Below are 22,034 nucleotides of genomic sequence, written 5' to 3'. Positions count from 1 at the left end.
TAAAATTGTTTTTTGCTCTCCTAAATAAAATGATTTTTATACTCACAAACAATAAGGAAAGAAATCTCTTCATCAGTGTTGTCAAACTCTAATAGAAATAGCACTCACTAAATTATGCATAAGAATCCCTGCCTGCCTTACATTGACTTAGATTACATATTGATATTTATTGATATAAAAATATTTTATATTTTTATTCATATTGTCAAATTTTCTCAATTAAATTTTAGTCTAATTCAGGTCATACTGTGGAGTATTGTGGACCATGTGTGGTTTGTAGGCCATGTATTTGACCTCTCTGTTCTATGACATTTATCAAAATGATGAAAAATATACTACCATAGAGTGTCACCTATCAAAGCTTGCTTGCTCTTTCTAATAGCCTCTTACATATACAATTTATTCTCATAATGTTTAATGTTGATAGAATTGTTTCTTATGGTTAAGTGGTTGTTAATGTTCTCTAGATTGCCACTTTTGGGTGGAGGTGATATTGTGATTTTATATTTTTCACATCACTGTCAGTCCTTCAATGCTGTCGCAATCATGTCAGAGTCAGCATCTATATGCCTCTATGTATTTCATCTTATCTAATTTTTTGATTGTTTGTTTTGTTTTTATCCATTGTTAATATCATTTCTACTTTCCTCAAAAACCACATGCAAGATTCTGTTGTTAGAGTTCAAATGTCATGATTCAATTTTCACTGATGATAAAAAAAATAATTTGTTTTAAAAATTTGTAGAAATCTTTTGCCACTTATACTTGTTGTCTGTCCAGCTTCCATCCACCCTACAACCTCTCATATACTAATAGTTAGTTTTTATATAGTGCTTCAAAATTTGCAAACATTATATATATTCCATCTTGTTTGATCTTCATAACTCTTAATAGGTTCATAGTATTATTAATTTGACTTTATCCATGAAGAAACAGAGATTGAGAAAGATTAAAGTAGCTGAGGCAGGGTATGAAATCAGGTCTTCCATAGTCCAAGACCATTGTACAAGATATCTATTTTTCTCTTTTAAAAAATCAGTATCCTTTGCTTTTATATCACCTGTATTTCCTAACGTAGAAATCTCAGAATATATGAATATTATATTTATTGACAACTTAAGTTTTTATTTTGTATTTATTGAATTGATTTGTACAAGTGTTTTAAATTTACATAAAAGAATTGTCTTTTATAAATTATATCTTCTTTGCTTCATTGCTAAGAATCTATTAACTGTATTTGTAAAAGATACAGCCTCATATTCTATTCCATTTTTAATGTTATCTTTCTATTTAATTTTTTTTCTTTTGTATCTTATTTTGACAAATAATAAATTGTTGCTTTAAATCTAATTTCTACAAAATTGCTTTTTGAGTTTGTCCAAGAGGTCATTATAACAATAGAATAAAATGACTTTTGTTCCTTGCTTATCCACTTACTGCTCTAATGTATTTTTCTGATTTTTAGCTTCTGATTTATAGTTCTGATGACTATGTTTGTATCTTATACTCAAAGGTTTTGTTCTACCCTTTTTATTTCTACTTTATTTCTTGTTACTTCCCTCACGATCTTAAATTTTTATTTCTCTAAATAACCGTGGTATTATTTTGTAGAGTCTTTTAAAGTAGTCTCTTGGAAATGTTGTTGGTGAAGTATTAAATTTGTAAACTAATTCAAGTAGTATCATAATTTTTATCATATTGCCATGGTCCAAGTCTAAACAATGACTCTCAAGTTATTCTGGTCTTCCTTTGTTTCTCTAGGGTGTGCTTTGTAATATAATCTATATAACTCATATCGGTGAGGTAGATTTTATTCCAGATATTTTATTCATTTCTAGTTCTTTTTAGTGAATTTTGCTTAATTTGTTCCTGGTTTTTATTAGCACTGTATAAAAAGTGATGATTTTGTGGATTTACTTTCTATCCTACTATTTTCAATTGCTTTATTTCTCTACTATTCCCTTTGAGGTTTCTAAGTTTTGCATCATGCCATCTACAAATAAGGATGGTTTATTTCTCTTTTTCTCATAAGAAGCAGAATGACATGGTGGATAGAGAGCAAACTTCAAAGTCAGAAAAACCGTTCCATTCCTGCTTCTGACATATACTGGCCCCGTGAGTCTGGAAAAGTCATTTAATTTCTTAGGCCACCCTTCCACAACAGAAGAGCTGAATAATTGGAGAGGTAATCACTGCTCAGAGTTGGACTGTAGCAGTTTAATTAAATTGTTGATACCACACAAATGAGTTTATAAATCTCATGCACACCAATCACATTGCCAAGAGGATATTTTATAAGACTATAAAAGAGAAGATAACAATGTGTACCAAGGAGATCATGGGCTTAACCCTTTTTTGTTTTTGTTCTCTTGAGTTTTCATGATAGCTACCATTTCTAGGACCAAAGATTAAAAATGGAAATGGGGAAGGGTGCATCATTTCCTTACCCAATTTGTCTTGAAAAGCAGCTAGAAGTTTTAGATACCAGCTCTTATAGAGCTAAAATAATGATCAGATAAAAATTTATGTCTCATGAATTGTATTAGTAAAAACAGAAAAAGAGATCACAGGACGTTTATTAATTTCCTCTAATGTGCCAAGAAATTTATTAATCTTTGGGGATACCAAGAAAATAAGAAATGACCCCTGTCTTCAAGAAGCTATTGTGCCAGCTCTTGGTTTTAGATGCATGTTAGTTGTGGTATTGAAAGCACTTCCATGGAATTTTTTTAGGGATTCTTAGCATAAAAGTACTGTATTTTATAAAATAAAAATTTCCGTCTATTGAAATAAACATGTGGTTTCAATTTTCTTCATAGGATAAATTAATGCTCATTTAGTTCCAAATTTTGACCATTTTTGCATTCCTAAAATTAATTTAACTTGGTCGTAGTATATTTTCTGATATTATATTTATCATACTCTGCTTAGAAGAATTTATTTAAAATTTTTATATCAATATTGATTAGGGAAATTTATCTATTTCTTTGCATTTACCTTCATTTACCAGCGTATCAAGGCCTTACTTGTCTAATTTAAAAAAAAGAATTTGGTAGAGTTGCTTCTGTATCTTACTTTAATATTATTAATATATTAAAATATATTAATTTGTTCTTTAAATATTGGGAAGAATTTATGTAATTTGATAATACATTTATGGCTTCTTGATTTAATTTTTAAAGATTAGCATGTTTAAAAATCTTTAATATGGTAAATTGGAGTATTTTACATTTTTATGCGTACATATTTTTTAATTGTTTTGCTAATCAATAACTATATAATAGTTTTTGATAATTATTTGATCGTATTTGTTTATTATGACATATTGCACTTTAGTTATTTGTGTCACTATTTTTTCTTGATAAAAATACTGATAGCTTATTGATTCTATTAATCTTTTCAAAAATAGCTTTGTTTTAATTTTTGAGTTTTCTTTTTTAATTTAATTAATTAATTTGATATTTTCCCCCAGTTATAGTCAAAGCAAATTTTTGACATTTGTTTTTTAAGATTTTTGAATTCTAGATTCTCTCCCTTATCCCCACCCACAGTTAAGAAATCACATGTTAAGTTATGCAAAACATTTCCATAAAAGTCAAGTTGTGAAAGAAAACATAGTTCTTCCACCCTAATAAAAATAAAAACACTGGAGAAAATTTAAGTTAAGGGGGGGGGACAGAGAAAAGAAGGAAAGGAAAGGAGGGAGAGAGAGACACAGAGAGAATGCTTCAATATGTATTCAGACACAATTAGTTCCTTCTCTGGATATGGATAACATTTTTCATCATAAATTCTTCAGACTAGTTGTGGATGAGTGTACTACTGAGAATAACAAAATCATTTATAGCTAGTCATCCCAAAACATTAGTGTTACTTTGTATCCAGTACATTTCACTTTGTTCAAGGAAGGAGTTTCCAGGTTGTTGTTGCTGCTGCTGCTGTTGTTGTTGTCATTATTGTTGAAAGCATCCTGCACATCATTTTCCAGGGAATGATTTTTCATCACAAGCATGTACAACAATTTATTGAGCTATTCCCCAATTCATGGGTATCTCTTCAATTTCCAATGATTTCTGAGTTTTCAAAAAAAAATTAAATATTTTCTATTTGCCCTCAAATTTTTAGAATTGTTTGCACTATTTTAAGATTGAATTATGTGTATGTTTCATTTAAAATTATATTTGATTCATCTGATCTTTCTATTTCAATCTATCTTCCGCATAACTGCCAAGGTGATTTTCAAAAAGCACAGATTGGATTATGTAATCTCTTTCTCCCCTCACTCAACAAATTCTAATGGCTTCCTAAGAACATTAGGATCAAATTATAAATTCTTCTTCCCCACCCCCGCTCCCCCTCAGAAAGCCCTTTCTGACTCAGACTCTTCCTTCCTTTCTAATCTTGTCATAAATTCCTTATTTCCTTCCAAACATTTTCTGGTCCAGTCACATTGTCCAGTTTACTCTTCTTCACATGGAATATTCCATCTCCTGTTCTCATGCTTTTGCACTGGTTGTACCCCATTATTGAACTGTTCTCCCTCCTTCTTTTTAGAATCCCAAGGGCCATACTCTGTAGAAGAGCTTTTTTGTCATCCATAATCATTAGTGTCATTCCTTTACCCTCCAAAATTACTATATATATCTATGTGTGTATGCATATATTTATATATATGCATACACACATATATTTCATGTATATACACACACCTATATAGCTTCATATATATATATGTATATATGTATGTATGTCATGCATAATATTATTTATCCCATTAGAATGTCAGCTTCTTGAGGACAGGGGTCATTTCTTTTTTTTTTTTTTTTTGTATCCTCAAAGATTAATAAATTTCTTGGCACATTAGAGGAAATTAATAAACATCTTGTGATCTCTTTTTCTGTTTTTACTAATACAATTCATGAGACATAAATTTTTATCTGATCATTATTTTAGCTCTATAAGTTTTGATATATTTTCTCAAGGTTATTATTTTTATGTAGTTATTTACTGTTTATAGGATTAATTGACTTAATTCTTCAAGATACAAGTTAGTCTTTATGTTAGTATATATCTTTCACTAATATTTCCTATAATTTATTATTATTTTATTTAATTGTGATTTGTAAAGAAATGTATATTCATATTTTATATTTGTTTATTTCTTTTATTCATTAATACAAGATAAAATTTTTATTTAAATATTTTTATTTTCAAAATATATGCATTATATATTTTTCAACATGTACCCTTACAAAACCTTGTGTTCCAAATTTTTTCTCACTCCCATCCATGCCCTCCCTTAAATGGCAAGTAATTCAATATATGTTAAACATTTGCAGTTCTTTTATACATATTTTCACAATTGTCATGCTGCACAAGAAAAATCAGATCAAAAGTGAAAATACTGTGCTGTGATCTATCCTCAGTCCCCATAGTCCTCTCTCTGAGTGCAGATAGCTGTCTCCAACAAAAATATAATGGAATTGTTCTGAATTACCTCGTTGTTGGAAAGAACCATGTCCATCAGAACTCATCATGGTATAATCTTGTTGCTACTATATACAATATTCTCTTAGTTTTACTCACTTCACTTAGCATCATTTCATATAAGTCTCTCTAGGCCTTTTTAAAACCATCCTACTGATTGTTTCTTATGAAATAGTAATATTCTATAAGTTCATATACAATAACTTATTCAGCCATTCTCAAAGTGATGGGCATCCACTCAGTTAGACAGAGCACCTGTCCTAAAGTCAGGAGGACCTGAGTTTAAATCTGGCCTTAGACACTTAACACTTCTTAGTTTTGTGACACTGGGCAAGTCATTTAACCACAATTGCCTCACTAAAAACAAACAAACAAACAAACAACTACAACAACAAAACTGCTGGATCAAAGGATATGCATGAAATGGAGTTCCTTGTCACTACAAAAAGGGCTGCTACAAATATTTTTGCACATGTCAGTATTTCCCCCTTTTTTATGATCTCTTTGTGATACAGACCCAGTAGACACAGCTAGCTCAAAGGGTATGCATAGTTTGATAGCCCTTTGGGTATGGTTCTACATTGCTCTCCAAAATGGTTGGATCATGATAAGATTTTTTAAAAGGCAATATGTTATGATAAAAACATGTGTGTTAATTAATATTATCATTGATAAGGCAAAATAGATCTGACAAATTCAATTTTCCCAACCATATTTTGGCCATATCCCCTTCAGGTCCTGACTAGTGTTTTCCTGAATAGCCTTGTTCCATTTTATTTTCTTCAAATCCAACTGGAATTCCTTTTTTTTATTATCTCATTACTAGTAAAAGTGACTTTCTAATGAGGAAGGAGAAAATGCGGTCTTTTGTTTCTGAAATAGTAATTTTCTATTGATTTTCCCTAATTTTTTTCCTTCTTAAATTCTTTATAACATTGGTGTTCTTTTGTATTCTGCATTGTATCAGAAAAATTATTGAATTAAAGAAAAAGAAAACCCCCAAATAAACAAAATGATTCCTTACCTATCAGTCATAGATATGTCTAGTCTTTAATATATAAAATCAAATATTTTATTTCTTAGTCTTTAATTTCTATTTGAAATTTGTATGTGTCATCTCTTTGGTCAGCTGGCATATTAAATATGATGTTTGCTCTTAAGTAATTTTGGAGGAATGACCCCAATTCTTTCCTTTTGTTGAATTGATATATTTGATAATTGAGTTCAATTTTGTAAGATTTGTTATTTTTGGGGTAGCAAGTGATATTTACTTTTCCAAATATCACATTTCCATTTTAAAAATTATTTTAAATAGGTAGTAATATGTGTGATTCTGACTATTTTTTCTTTGCTAAAAGTTTTTGTTGTTGTTTTCTTGTCTCCTGAAAAAAAATTGCTTTGTATTCTTTCAAGTTTTGTTGTGACATTTCTTGGGGAGTCAAATTGGAGTTTCTTTCTCTTAGCGTTCTGTGAATTCTTAAACTGTACTTTGCCCTCTGCTTTTAAGAGTTCTGAGCAATCTTTCTTTGAGATTTATTGAAGTATGTATTATTTTATTTTTCTGATTTTTTTCTGGAACACAGATTATTTCATTAACTTTATATACAAATTCAGCATTCTTTTTTGTTACTATCTCATGTGTACTTTCATTCTTATCTTTGATTTTGCTCAATTATTTTTCTTTTGTCTCTGAATGTTTATATTTTATCATTTTATTTTTCAGAGTACTAACTCTTTTGGAGAGGCTTTAATAAAATATTGAATTGATTATTTTTTTAAAGGAGCTAATTTATATTTTAGTTTTATACCTTTCCTCAATAGTTCTTCTATACTAGCTACATTTTAATTCCTTCATTACATTACCTTGATTAAAGAAAAAGTTTCAATTTTACATTCTGCTTTATATTCAAGTCTCTTATTTCCTCATTCTTTTGCCAATCAAGCATTACTGTGTTCCATTCTTGAATGTTTCTTATCATCCACTGGTTTCCTTCCTATTCATGTGCTATTAAATGGTGCTAGAGAAATCACTAAACCTTATTAATTTAGTCCATTAAAATTTATGTTACATAATCTCAATTGGGTAATCCTTTTATATCTCCTGAATTGATTCACAGCTCTACTTATCAGAGCAGCTATTTCATATTTTTGTTGTATATCTTCAAAGCTACCATCTTTATCCATTCATGCCTCCACCCTCCCAAATGAAAATCTCATCTCATATTTCACTGAAAAAAAAATAAGACCATTCACAAAAAAATTCCCTTTTCCTCCTCTCCCTACTGTCACATTACTCAGAGATATTCTCCCAATAACTCCTCCTTCTCCTCTGTCTCAAGTGACAAGATGATTTTTCCCTTTATTAAGAAGGTGCTCTATGCTCTTGAGCTAATTCTATTCTCTCCTCTCTAGCTGATTGCCCCCAGTTTTTCACTAATTTCCAACCTCTCTCTATTTATTAGTTCTTTCCTTGTTGCCTACATTCTCATATCTTCCCCCAGTCCTTAAAAATAAAGTGAATTCTCACTTGATTCAACTCTTTTCTTTAGATATCATTCTTTATATCATTCTTTACTTTGTGATCAAACATCTTTTGAAAATTCTTTATAATTAGTTTATACATTTATATATAATTAGTCCTTTTAATCTTTTTTTCTCTCTTTTAAAACCTCTATAGTCTTGCTTTGACCACAGCAAATTACTTTCCCCACACACAAATAACCACTTATCTTTTAATTGCCAAATTTTTTTTTTTGCTTCTCATTACTCATTGTTCTTAACTTCTCTGAAAATGTTCCACTGATCTTTTAAAATATTCTTTCTTCTTTGTTTTTAAGACTCTTTCTCTTGGTCCTTGGCCTACCTGTTTAACTATTCCTTTTCAGTCTCATTTCCTGGATCTTCTTTTATATTTTATCTACTAATTGTGAAAGTCTTCAAAAGATTTTTCCTTGGCCCTCTGCTTTTCTCCCTCTATATTATGCTATTCAATGATCTTGTCAGTTCCCATGAGTTCAATTATCACTTTTATGTAATGCTCAATTTCAAATGGCTGGAATACATAGTATTTTTCTCTCAGAAATGTAGTTATAAAATTCCTTATGTTTATGGTCCCAATTAGAGTAAAATTCTCTAACAGGAGTTGAGATCTCATTTCTGGACTAGGAGATGTCATTCTTTTTTTTTTTTTTTTTTTAATGTGACTTCTAGAGCTCTCCCATAGTATTTTCATGAACAAATAAATATCAGACTGCATTAAAAAATGATTCATTGTAGGTATTTATTAAAATAAGGTAATTTACATAACATTATACTCCAGGGAGAAAGGCAGTGGTAGCATAAAGAACCCTGATTTGCTCCTATTTTTCTTTCTGAGATCAGCCACTAAAACAAGCACACACAATGAAAAGTCATAAAAAGATCTCAACTAGTCCATTTAGAAGTTGTCTATTGTGGTCTTAAAAAAAAATTGCCATGATCATGGCCACCAATAACCACTGTCATTAGTGCCCTGATATGCCTGCTACCACTCTCTTTGAATTTTCTCATCCTTCCTTTAGAGCCCCTCAAAACTGCTTTGCATGGAAAAAGAAAACCAATTTTACCAATTCTCTAATTTGCTTCCTTTCTTCTAAACAGATCTTCCAGGTTAACCAAAAATCTTAAATATAACTAGAAAATTCTCAAATCTGTAAATTCATCCCTAACCTCTTTGCTTACTTCTAGTCTTGAACCATAAAATTGCCTATTATGCATCTTAAACTGAATTTTCCATAGACATCTTAAACTCATCATGTCCAAAACAGAATTCATTACCTCCTACCCTGCCAAAAACTTTCCTCTCTTCCTAATTTTCACATTCTGTGCAGGATAGTGATTCTCCATTCTTCACTCTCACTTTCCCTACATATACAATCTGTTGACAAATCTTATGTTTACCTTCATAACTTTTTTTTCTTTTTTTATTGAAGCTTTTTATTTTCAAAATATATGCAATGATAATTTTTCACCATTGACCCTTGTAAAACCGTGTGTTCCAATTTCCCACTTTTCCCCCCAACTCCCTCTCCTGGACAGCAAGTAATCCAATATATGTTAAACATGGTAAAATATATATATAAATCCAATATAGGCATACATATTTATACAATCATCTTGCTGCATGAGAAGAATCATATCAAAAAGGAAAAAAAATGAGAAAGAAAATGAAATTTGAGCAAACAACAACAAAAGAAGTGAAAATGCTACATTGTGATCCACATTCAGTTCTCACAGTCCTTTCTGTGGGTGTAGATGGTTTTCATAATCACAAGATTATTGGAACTGGCCTGAATGAATCATCTCATGGTTGAAAAGAGCTACATCCATCAGAATTGATCATCATATAACCTTGCTTTTGCTGTATACAAATGAAATCCTGGTTCTGTTAATTTCAATTAGCATCAGTTTATATAACCCTCTCCAGGCCTCTCTAAAATCATCCTGCTGATCATTTCTTATAGAACAATAATATTCCATAACATTCATATACCATAACTTATTCAGCCATTCTCCAATCAATGAGTATCCTCTCAGTTTCCAGTTTCTTGCCAGAGATATTTTTGCACATGTGGGCCCCTTTCCCTCCTTTAAGATCTCTTTGGGATATAAGCCCAATAGAAGCACTGCTGGATCAAAGGGTATGCACAGTTTGATAACCTTTTGAACATATTTCCAAATTGCTCTCCAGAATGGCTGGATCAGTTCACAATTCCACCAGCAATGTATTAGTGTCATAGTTTTCCCACATCCCCTTCAACATTCATCATTATCTTTTCCTATCATCTTAGCCAATCTGAGAAATGTGTAGTGAGACTCAGTTATCTTAATTTGCATTTCTCTGATCAATGGTGATTTAGAGCAGCTTTCATATGAATAGAAATGGTTTTAATTTCTTCATCTGAAAACCCTACCTGGTTAGGTATCAGCATTATGTCTGTGTCATAAGAGGAATTTGGTAGGACTCCTGTCATTTTTTTTCAAGTAGTTTATATAGTATTGGAATTAATTGTTCTTCAAATGTTTGGTAGAATTCAGCCCTGGGGAATTTTTCTTAGAGAATTGATTAATAGCTAATGATAGTAAAAGAAAAGCTTGTTTCTTTTGTTAAAATGGGACTATTTAAATAATTTATTTCTTCTTCTGTTAACCTAGGCAATCTATATTTTTGTAGATATTCCTCCATTTCAGTTAGATTAACAAAATTATTGACATATAGTTGGGCAAAATAGCTCCTAATTATCGCTCTAATTTCCTCTTCATTGGTGGAAAGTTCTTCCTTTTCATTTTTGAGACTAACAATTTGATTTCTTCTTTCTTTTTTCTAATCAAATTAACTAAAGGTTTATCTATTTTGTTGGTTTTTTTCATAAAATCAACTCTTAGTTTTACTTATTAAGTCAATAGTTTTCTTATTTTCAATTTTATTAATCTCCCTTTTTATTTCCAGAATTTTAAATGTGATATTTGAGGGTTTTTAATTTGTTCTTTTTCTTTTTTAGTTGTAAGCCCAATTCATTAATCTTCTCTTTTTCTATTTTATGCAAGTAAGCATCTAGAGATAAAATTTCCCCTAATAACATCTTTGACTACATCCCACAAATTTTGGTATGTTGTCTCATTAATGTCATTCTCTTTGATGAAATTATTGATTGTTTCTATGATTTGCTGTTTCATGGTCATTATTTAGCATTAGCTTATTTAGCTTCCAATTAATTTTTGGCCTATTTTCCCCTGGCCTTTTATTTCATGTGATTTTTATTGACTCATGATCTGAAATAATGTATTTACAATTTCTGCCTTTCTGCATTTGATTTTGAGGTTCTTATGCCCTAACATATGGTCAATTTTGTATATATTCCATGAACAACCAAGAAAAAAGTATACTTATTTCTGTCTCCATTCCGTTTTCTCCAAAGATCTATCATATGTAATTTTTCTAAAATTCCTTCTTAATTTCTTTCTTATTTATTTTGTGGTTCAATTTGTCTAGGTCTGAGAGAGCAAAGTTGAGATCCCCTACTATTACAGTTTTGCTGTCTATTTCTTCTTGCAGCTCTCTTAACTTCTACTTTTAGAATTTAGATACTATATCATTTGGTGTATATATGGTTAAGTATTGATATTGCTTCATCATCTATGGTACCCTTTAGCAAAGTTTTTTTCCTTATCTCTTTTAATTAGATATATTTTTGCTTTTTTCTTGATCTGAGATCAGGATCGCTAATCCTACTTCATCTGAAGCATAATGGATTCTACTCCAGCCATTTACCTTTACTCTGTCTGTATCACTCTGTTTTAAATGTGTTTCTTGTAAACAACATATTGTAGGATTCTGGCCTTTAATCCAGTCTGCTATCCATTTCCATTTTATGGGAGATTTCATCCCATTAACATTCACAGTTAAAATAACAATTGTTTCCTGCTATCTTATTTACCCCAAGTTATGCTTTTCTCTTTCCTTTCCCCCTTTCCTCCTCCCCAGTATTTTGCTTCTGACAACCACCTCCCTCAAACAGCCCTCACTCTTTACAGCCCCACTCCTTTTCTTATGCCTTTCCCCTACTATTTCTGTTTTCCCTTCTCTTAGCCTTCCCTTCTTTTTTTCCATTTCCTCTCCCATTTCCCTATAAAGTGAAACCAGTTTCTCTGTGAAACCAAATATGTCTGATATTCTCTCTTTGAGCCAAATCTCATGAGAGTAAGATTCATACAGTGTTCCTCCCCTACCCTTCTTTCTCTCAATTATAATTGGTCTTCTTTGCCTCTTCATGAGATGCAGTTTCCCTCATTTTACCTCCATTTACCTCTTTTTCCAGTACAATCCCTTTTCCACCTCTAATTTATTTTTCATATTATCACAATAAAATCAAATTATACCTGCACTCTCTAAGTATACCCATAAAAGAAATATAGTTCTCAAAAATACTTTCCTTTTTACTTTTTTATGCTTCTCGAGTTCTGTAATTGGAGATCAAATTTTTTGTTCAGCTCTGTTCTTTCCATCAGAAATAATTCGCCTGTAATATTAAATTCCATCTTCTTTCCTGAAAGATAATACTGGATAGTTTATTCTTGGCTGTAATCCATTCCTCTGCCTTTAGGAATATCTGATTCCAGGCCCTTTTATCCTTTAAGGTGTAAGCTGCTAGATCCTTTAAGACGTAAGTTCATCCTGATTGTGGCTCCTCAATACTTGAACTGGTTCTTTCTGGCTGCTTGTGATTTTTTTTCCCTTGATCCAATAATTCTGAAATTTAGCTATTATATTCCTTGGAGTTTTCATTTTGGGGTTTCTTTCAGGAGGTGACAGGTGAATTCATTCAGTGGCTATTTTACCTTCTGGTTCTAGGATATCAGGGCAGGTTTCCTTTATGATTTCCTGAAAGATGATTTCTAGGCTCTTTTTTTCATCATGGTTTTCAGGAAATCCAATAATCCTTAGACTGTCTCTCCTAGATCTATTTTCCAGGTCAGTTGTTTTTCCAATGAGGTATTTCACATTTTCTTTTGTTTTTTCTTTCTTTCTTTTCTTTTTTTCTTTTTCTTTCTTTCTTTTTTTTTTTTTTTACTGATTCTTGAGGTCTTATTGAATCATTCACTTCCATTTGGTCAATTCCAATTTTAAGTGCATTATTTTCCTCAGTTACCTTTTTTAGCTCCTTTTGTATTTGGTCAACTGAATTTTTAAATGAGTGTTTTGTTCATTGCATTTTTTCCATTTCCAATGAATTGGTTCTTTTTTCATATCTATTTTAAAAGGAGATATATGCTTTTTCCATTTCAGCAAATCTATTTTGTAGAGAGATATATGCTTTTCCCATTTCATCATATCTATTTTAAGGTGTTTTCTTCAGATAATTTCTGTTTTTCCTTTTCCATACCTCTCTTGCAAAGATCTCATTTCCTTTTCCCATTTTTCTTCTTTCTTTTAAGATTCTTTTGGAAATCTTCCAAGAAAGTCTTGTGAAATGGAGACCAGCTCAAATCTCCCTTTGGGGTTTCATCCAGAGTTGATTTGCTTTAGGAACCTCAGGGTTTGAGGTCTGTTCTTTATCTCCATAAAAGCTGTCTATGACCAGAGTTCTTTTTGCTTTTTTGTTCATATTTTAAGGGTTGAAGTCTTCTCTTAAGGCAAAGGGATAATTGCCGCTTTAATTTTCTCTGGAGCAGTTCTACTGACTGACTTCTGGTGCTGTCTTCTGGAGCTCAATAGCTTACAATTTGCTTTTTGTATTTGCTTTTGGATATCTTACAGAAAATCTGCTAAACCACCAACTTGCAATCAGGACAGAGTAGCCTAAGAGCCTCACAGAAGGTTCCCTAGTGTACTCTGCAACACTCAGGCTCCTCACACCAAGTCCTTGCCCTATGCTGCAGTCTGGGTTTGACAGACTATATCCCTGCCTGATTGAAACAGACCTATTCTGAAGCTCTTCCAAAGTATCTTCTTCTGGAAATGTGTTGTACTCCAACTATTTCTGGGTTCTGTCAATCCAAAACCAGTTCAAATGATTAATATGCTGTTGGTTTGAGAGAAGGTTGGAAGAGATCAGATAGAAACATGTCTACTGTCCACCATCTTGACTCCACCCCCTGTAGCATTTTTTTCTTAGAAGTTACTTTGCCTCTACTCACATAGTTGTCACTAGATAAAATTATCATCACCTCATTGTTAGATTCTTGCAATAACTTTCTGAGTAGTATCTCTGCCTCAGAACAATCCATAGTCTACTCCACCCCCCATTCAACCCCGTTCAGCTCCCAAAAGGATCTTAAAACTTAATTTTAACCACGTTACCCTCATACTCCATTGATTCTTCATTACCTTCAGGACAGACATAGAATTCCTCTTTTTTGGCTCTTAAAGTCCTTCGAAATTTTGCTCTTTCCTACCTTTCCCATTGTATACTTTTTTTCTACCCTATGTGCTTTACTGTCTAGTTATAGTGCCTTTTTCTTTGTCATACATAATGATTCATCTTCTTTCTCACTGACTTTTTACTCTGTTTTCCATACCTAAAATGTTTTCCTCCCTCTTCTTTACCTCCTAGTTTTCCCTGGCTTTCTTCAAGACTCAGCTGAAATTCTTTCTTCAGCAATATATCTTTTTTATGATTTCTCCTCCTACCACTCACAATTCTAGGGCCTTTCCTCTGTGATTGTCTCTAATATATATATAACACAGTTGTTTTCTCCTCCACTAGAATATATTCTAATAATTAATGCTGGCCTCTTTTCTGTCTCTTGAGAGACAGTCCATCTCTAGATTCTGGGTGCTTTCAGTGAATGTACCCCCATATTGATAGAATGTTCTTCCTCTTTTTCATGATCTCCTGGCTTCCTTCAAGTTCTAGTTAAAATCCCACCTTCTATAGGAAGTCTTTCTTGATTACCCTAATTCTATTTCCTCTTTTAGATCAGACATGGATGTGTTGTTATGAATTAGAGAAGACAGAATGAGGGTCTGAATTAAGATTCTGAAGATGGACCCTAAACTATGCTACATATTTTGAAAATATTTTATGACTTTCACCCAGAGAGTTTAGATTTGAATCATTAAAGCCTAGACCCAGAATTGTAAGGAACTTCAGAAAATATTTAGTCCAAGTCTTTCAATTTACAGATAAAAAAATTGGATGCACAGAGAGATTGTTGTTTCCCCAAAATTGTAGAGGTAGTAAATATTGAAACAAGGATTTAAACCATATCTTTTATTCCTAAAACTACTGTTATTTTCATTCATAAAACATTGACTCCAAAATCATGACTATGGCACTTACTAGCTATGTGATCTAAAGCAAGTCATTTCTCTCTTATTAAAATTTGCCTGTCTATAAAATGAAAAAGTTGAATAAGGTAATCTCTTAATTCCTTCTATGTTTAAATCTTTAAGTTCCTTTTAAGCCCTAAATTAACAAGATTTCATATTTAGATGTCAGTAGTCATTTGGTGACCCACTCAACTTGAGAGTATATCTGTATGCATAATTTGGCTCACAAAATAACAAAACTTTTAAGTGGTCCTCCTCAGCAAAGGATTGTGTGTGTGTGTGTGTGTGTGTGTGTGTATACGTACTAGCAGGTCCAATTTTAGAAGATGTCTAGGAGCCACAAATCCATAGTACACCAAATTAAAATATAATTGTGAAACATTTAACAAAATGAGTAACAATACAATAAAACATGGATTACCGTTAACTTGTGGTTTTCTAAATCATTGTATGGCTTTCATGGATCCATTCCTATTTAAGTTTGACATCATTACTAGGATAATGTTTGTCAGTAAATTGTCTAAGGACCTCAGAGAGATTCCAAAGATCCTTTCCAGTCTTATATAAAGTTAGACTATTTTAATTAATATTTTAAAATGTTTAATTTTCTAATGGGTTAAATTTTAGTAGATGTAACCCACATATACAAAAGCTCTTTGTGGAGGGATCCTCAACAATTTTTAAGATTATAAAGGAGTCCTGAGATAAAAAAGACTGAGTGCTACTGTAATAGAAAAGAAGTAGAAGCTACAGTATCTACCTGAGGGTGATAAAACTAATAATATCATGTTTAAATGAAAAATCCTTATGGACAGCAAAAATCCAAATAGAATTTCTAAGATGGATGCAAGATTATTTCACAACAGTAAAAAAAATGAACAAAATGAATATAGCTAGATTGTGTGATGGATAGAAGCTTGGACTGGAAGCAGGAAAATCTGATTTGTACCCTTAAAAAGCCAATTAACTCCTCTCATTTATAAGACAAAGCTAATAATTGCATCTCCCTCACAGGGTTTTTGGGAGAATCAAATGAAATATATAAAGTTTTTGGCAAACTTAAAACAATATGCAAATATTTTTATAATATTTTGTGACATATCAAGTACCCATAATTCCATCCAAGTAGATGGAAGCCCTTCTTTAAGATATTTTCTTTGAGAATCATCTGTGGCTCATTGAGGTTAAATGTTTTACTTATGAATATAGAACTGGAAAGGGACCAGGGCAAAAGTTGAATTTATATTCTCCCTATTCCAAGTCCAACATTTTTTACATGCTGTTTTGCTACTTGAGATCCAAGACCATCACTGATCCCATGGTCCAGGAAGATTTGAAATACAATTCTAAGTGAATAAAAAATATTTTATATTTTAAAACCTCTGTTCATTTTTCTATGGAATGAAATGAAAACAATCAGTTTCTTTTGATTGACATTTTCCATTTATAATCATTGAAATGTATATCACAGTATCAACTTTAATTTGTATATGAATAAAATATGTTCATAGATTCAACTGTCTTCATTAAAATTTGTTACAAATGACACCTCATGTACTAATGTAGACAGTACTATAATAATAAAACATGCATTCTTTATTCATCCAATTAATACCTACTAAACATCTAATACATGCCAGAGATTATGGAAGGTGTATTTTTCAAACCAAATCAGTCCCAGTTTGGTCAATTGGTATTTAGGATAATCTTCAAGATTTACTGTGCAGAAATCAATTAGATTGCTCATGTGATGATCTGAGATCATTGTTCAGACAAGCAGAATGATTGAATAGGCTATGCTGTCATCTGTTTAATTTAGTTATACTGATGTGATCTGTATCCGTCATTAGAAGATTTTTTTTTATTTCAATGTAGGGTAGGAAGATTATTTTTTTCTGTATCTGTATGAAACATCAGTGCCCTCTTGGATGGAAAAGATATCAGTGTCATTGAGGGAATTGTGATGTACAAATGTAACAGATATTCATATTATAATAGTCATTTTAATATTACTGCAATCATTGTCAATATAAGCAGTTTCTTTTTTCTTAGAGTAGCACAAAGAGTGATTCAGTGAAAACTTCATGATAATAAGATTGTAACTGATTAATGTTTCTTAGGAAGAGAGCTGACTTGTTAGCTTTCTTTTAAAATAAACATTTCATTTTTTGACACTTTGACAGCTCCATTACATATCATTACTGTATTCTCTTTATTTGAAATTCAGATATTACTTTGGTTAAAATATTTTAGAACTTGAAAACTCTTCTATATGAGTATTCCATGTCTAGAATAATATGAGGAAAAATATATGACATCTTCTTTCCACTCAATCCTTCCATTACTTGCCATAATTTATTCCTGAGGTATTTGTGGGGAAAGATGTAATATCTAGAATTGTAGCACTTTAAGACTTTTTCAGAACTTTGCAAATATTATCTCATTTTATCTTCACAACAACCATGGGAGGTGGATGCTATTATTTTCTCCATTTTACAGAAAAAGCAATGGAGGCAGACTGGTTTAATCATTTGCCCAAAGTCACACAGCTAGTAAATGTGAAGGAGGGTGAACTCAGATCTTTCTGACTCCAAATACAATGCTGTAACCACTGCACTACCCAGATGATATGCCTTTTATAATAAATACATCTTTCGTTACTACAAATGTAGGTTATCTCTGTTAAGACCTTTGATAACATAATTCTTTATTATTTAGGTCGAAATAATGTATCACTAAACTATACTCTTGTTGTATTCCACCAACACACCAATTAGTTAGAACCTATAGGGAATAAGTAATTTTGAATAGCTGGATTTGAGTCCTTACACAAAATTGGTAGATATATGACTAAGTAAAGAATATCAGAATAAGAGAAAACATTAATGTGCCCCAGGCAAGGGAAAAAATTGCTTCTGTATGCACACACACACACACACACATACACACACACACACACACACACACACACACACACAAAACACTTGATATTTTTGCCTCAACCAGAATTAGCTATTTTTTTTTGTACCTGTGCCGGAAAGATACATGGGTAGGTAAGATTTGGTAGGAAGGTACCAAAGGATTACATGTAGCATCTCTATATTTTCTGGAAACTTCTGATTTCAATTAATTATTCCTTTTAACTAAATGCTAAGGACAGCTTGTTAATCTTGGTGGCAGGTTACAAGTGCTGACATATTCCTCTGATTTTGATACCTGGGGGCAAAATATACTAAAAAATGGTTTAATTTTTTTTTTATATAACTAGGACTAGTTATTATAAATACCAATTATTATATTTTTTTGTCCTACATCCTAAAAGTTTTATTAAACAACTAAAACCTGTATAGCTTTTTAAATTTGGTAATTTGTATAAATTGGTTATATTAGCTTCACACAGTCCAACAATCCTGTGAGGTAGATAGTATTATTATACCTATTTACAGATAAGATTTAGAGATGTTCTTACATTTAGAGTTGGAAGGGACCTTGGAAGTCATTTAGGTCTAACTTCTTTATGTAGATGAAAAATTGAAATCCAGAATGATTACAAGGGTTATATGGATTATCTGGATAGTAAGATATAATTTATTCTTATCCCCCTTCCCCCCCATTCTAAATCTGTTGCTTCCTTTATTGTACTGTGTTGCAATTAATATGCATTTATGGTCAAAAAGCTGATATGAATCAGAGACAGAATTTAACTGAAAAGTGTTGTTCTGGCTCTCATTGAGTAGGTAATTCTTTTTTCTGGGATCATAAAAGAAGTTTCGATCATGCCAACATGTTTGAACTTTTTTGAGGGGAAGGAGAGTTAAATTCTTCAAATTAAATTCTTCAAATCAACTTTTAAATTTTTAAAAACCAGTTTCTATGAGCCTTCCTATTCAGTCACATTAAGTTCTTCAAGAATGATCTTTCTTCGTTTTCTTTGCTTTTGCAGACCTACATTTCACTCTCTTTTACTTTTTAGCTTCCCTAGATTAAGTCTTAAAGTGCTAATACCTTTGTCAATCCTTAGCAGAACCACAGATTTGACTACATATTTTCTCTTCTCAATTCACTTTGTTTTACTTATCTGTGTACTTCCTGTAGTTCTTCAGTAGAATGTAAGCTCTTTGAGAAAGCTTTTGTAATTTTTATTTATTTATTTTGTTTTTGTTTCTCCAGCCTTAGCACACTGAATAGCTATATTAAGTAAAGTTTTGTCAGGTACTACCAAATTGGAAAGACTTCTATATGGGACCATAAAATGTACTTTATGTCTGTTGACCAGTTTATCTAAAATCAGAGAGGTCCTTTTACAAGTTTGGACAAGATAGGTTTGAATTCTTTTGGTCACAGCAACTTAAGGCTATCTATTAAGTTGCAAAGTATTTTGATCTGCCTCCATATAAGAAATACTTCTTAGTAAGTAAATAGCAGATCTTTTAATAATGAATACAATTAGCCTTTTTCTTCCAATTTTTTCTACCACTCTATACAGTTTTCCTTATTTAGAAATCTGTAGTTCATAACAACTAGCAGTTGAATCATGTTTTAAGGTATGCAAAGTACTTTATAAATATTATCTCATTAAGTCCTCAAAACAACTGTGAAAGATGGGTTCTTTTATTTTAATTCCATTTTACAAGTGAAAAAAATTGAGGTATTCAAAGGTTACATAGCTAGTAACTGTCCAAATTTGAACTCAGGTCTAGTGCTCTAATCACTGTATCATCTAGCCACCTAATTAAGTTTCCTTAATTAATTTCTACTATTGCACATAATTGTTTAAGATGACCATAGATGCAATTTAGTTTTCCATAACTTATCTTAAGCATCTTAATAAATATCCATTTTCTCCAAGTTAATGAATATTAAAGAAAATTGAAAAAATTTCTGAATTTTTTTCTTTGTAATTTTTTGGGTGGGGTGGGGTGGGGTGAGTGGTTCACATAGTTTCTTCTTCTAAGTTAGGGCAAATCTGACCTAAAAGGATTATATATTCAAGCTTGAATTTTTTTTATTAGCATATCAGAAGAAAGAAACTTTAATGTTACTAACATTCACAAAGCATCATTTCTCAAAGCTTTTGAATTCTCAGAATTCAGTTGCTAAGATGAGGATGATTCATTTTCCATGTTTTATTCTTTCATTTATTTTTGAGAAATAATGATCAGTGCTGGGCAATGTGTATACTTCCTGACCATTCTTTACACCCTTGCAGTTTCTCTTTTTCATTATTTGCCTTTGTAACCTTGGAATTAGGTAACTAATTCACAACAATATAATAGTCTTCACAGTTTTCATTTCCATGTCTCTGGAATATGGAAGTCTAGGAGAACTTCATTTGACATTCAAAATTACTGTTGTAAGATATGATGTTTTGTCAGTGTCTGTAAGATGTGTTGCTTGGGTGTGAGGTCTTGATAAAGACTGGCATCTCCCTTTATTAAAGATGATTTACATCTCATGTGGTTTCTTTAATGTCTCTGCTGAGAACATGACCAGCACTACAATTTCATAAGCCTGTGGTTAATATCAAGTCCCCAAACAATGAAAACAAATAAACCCCAATTTTTTCCACAGGGTTTCCTGGCTGGTTATTCCGAGGCTTTGCACGTGACAACCTGTTCTCCCACGTGAATGGAATACTCAGTGTCAATGTGGAAGCCTGGTCAGTTGGAAAGTTGCAGTTAAATATTTATACCCTGTGTACAGCACTTCCCAAATTCTTCTTTTTATGTGGACATGGTGTATAAAAGAGTCTCTAGCTAGCTTGTTAAATTAGTGATTTGTAGAGCACAATTAACTATTCTATACCCATGTAGATTGGATTCTTTATTTCTAAGTCTGGCATGTACATTCATATATATATATATACACACATATACATATAGAAATATAGATATAGATATTCATAGATTTATATGGAATCATAGATCTTCATAAGGAATTTCAAATGTTAGCTATTCTAACTTCCTTTTTCTTTAAGGCGGGAACTAAGCTCCAAAGTGGGTCATACATCTATGACTTGCTATTATGCTTTATTAATTATTTTAACCTTACATTTATGGCCTTAGATATTATATATACACAAATATATTTGTACATGTGTCTAAATATATTCTCACACATATATGTATATTTTTATCCAGAGATTTAAACTATTTTTTTATTCCTGTTATTTGAATGGAAAACTTAGGATCATAATAACATAGATTTAGAGAATTAGAACAGATTTTCAAGGTCATTGAGTCTACCCCTTAGGTACATGCTCCAGCTTTTTTTTTTTTAAACAGATAAAGAAATTGAGAGATTAAGAGATTTGCCTAATGTCATATAATTATGATACAATTGAGATGAGATCTGAAAGGTCTTCCTGACTACAAGTTCATTGAGCCATTCACTATATCATCCTGCCTTGCTTAATTTTATTGGGATTTCCTAGATGTCAGGAAATTCTTACTTAAGTATGGTAAGTAATCTATAAAGTTCTTTTAGGCATTGATATTCAGATGGATCTTAACTAGTCCATTCTTCCCTAATTGAAGGTATCTATGGAGTCAGGTCAACAGAGAATTGAAGAACAAATATCCCATCCAATATATGGTTATTTGGATGTGTTTCTTATACCTTTTTCAGTTCATTCCAATAGTACTTATCTTTCAGAATGGAGAGACTCAAACTCAATAGTAGTATTTGGGTTTTTTCCATCCCTAAACATTACTTTTATATGTAGGCAGCATTGCCC

At 31.5% G+C, this 22,034-nt stretch overlaps 1 protein-coding gene across 23 annotated transcripts in view; it reads left to right on the top strand.

Annotated features, from left to right (window-relative positions):
- RIMS1 (regulating synaptic membrane exocytosis 1) overlaps positions 1-22,034 on the top strand; it is a 695,397-nt gene that overhangs the window by 415,103 nt on the left and 258,260 nt on the right. Inside the window, exon 1 of one of the 23 annotated variants that reach the window (XM_031964648.1) lies at positions 20,859-20,957. The exons of the other annotated variants lie outside the window; for them this stretch is intronic. Within the exon in view, the coding sequence (XP_031820508.1) occupies positions 20,927-20,957 (31 nt within the window). The 5' untranslated portion in view covers positions 20,859-20,926. Of the gene's footprint in view, positions 1-20,858; positions 20,958-22,034 lie in introns of those variants that run through there. 23 annotated transcript variants of the gene reach the window in all.

The sequence above is a fragment of the Sarcophilus harrisii genome, chromosome 4 (genome assembly GCF_902635505.1).
Source record: "Sarcophilus harrisii chromosome 4, mSarHar1.11, whole genome shotgun sequence".
In the NCBI taxonomy this organism is placed as follows: domain Eukaryota; kingdom Metazoa; phylum Chordata; class Mammalia; order Dasyuromorphia; family Dasyuridae; genus Sarcophilus; species Sarcophilus harrisii.
Note: the sequence above shows the minus strand (reverse complement) of the source record. Positions and strands in the feature narration are given on the sequence as shown.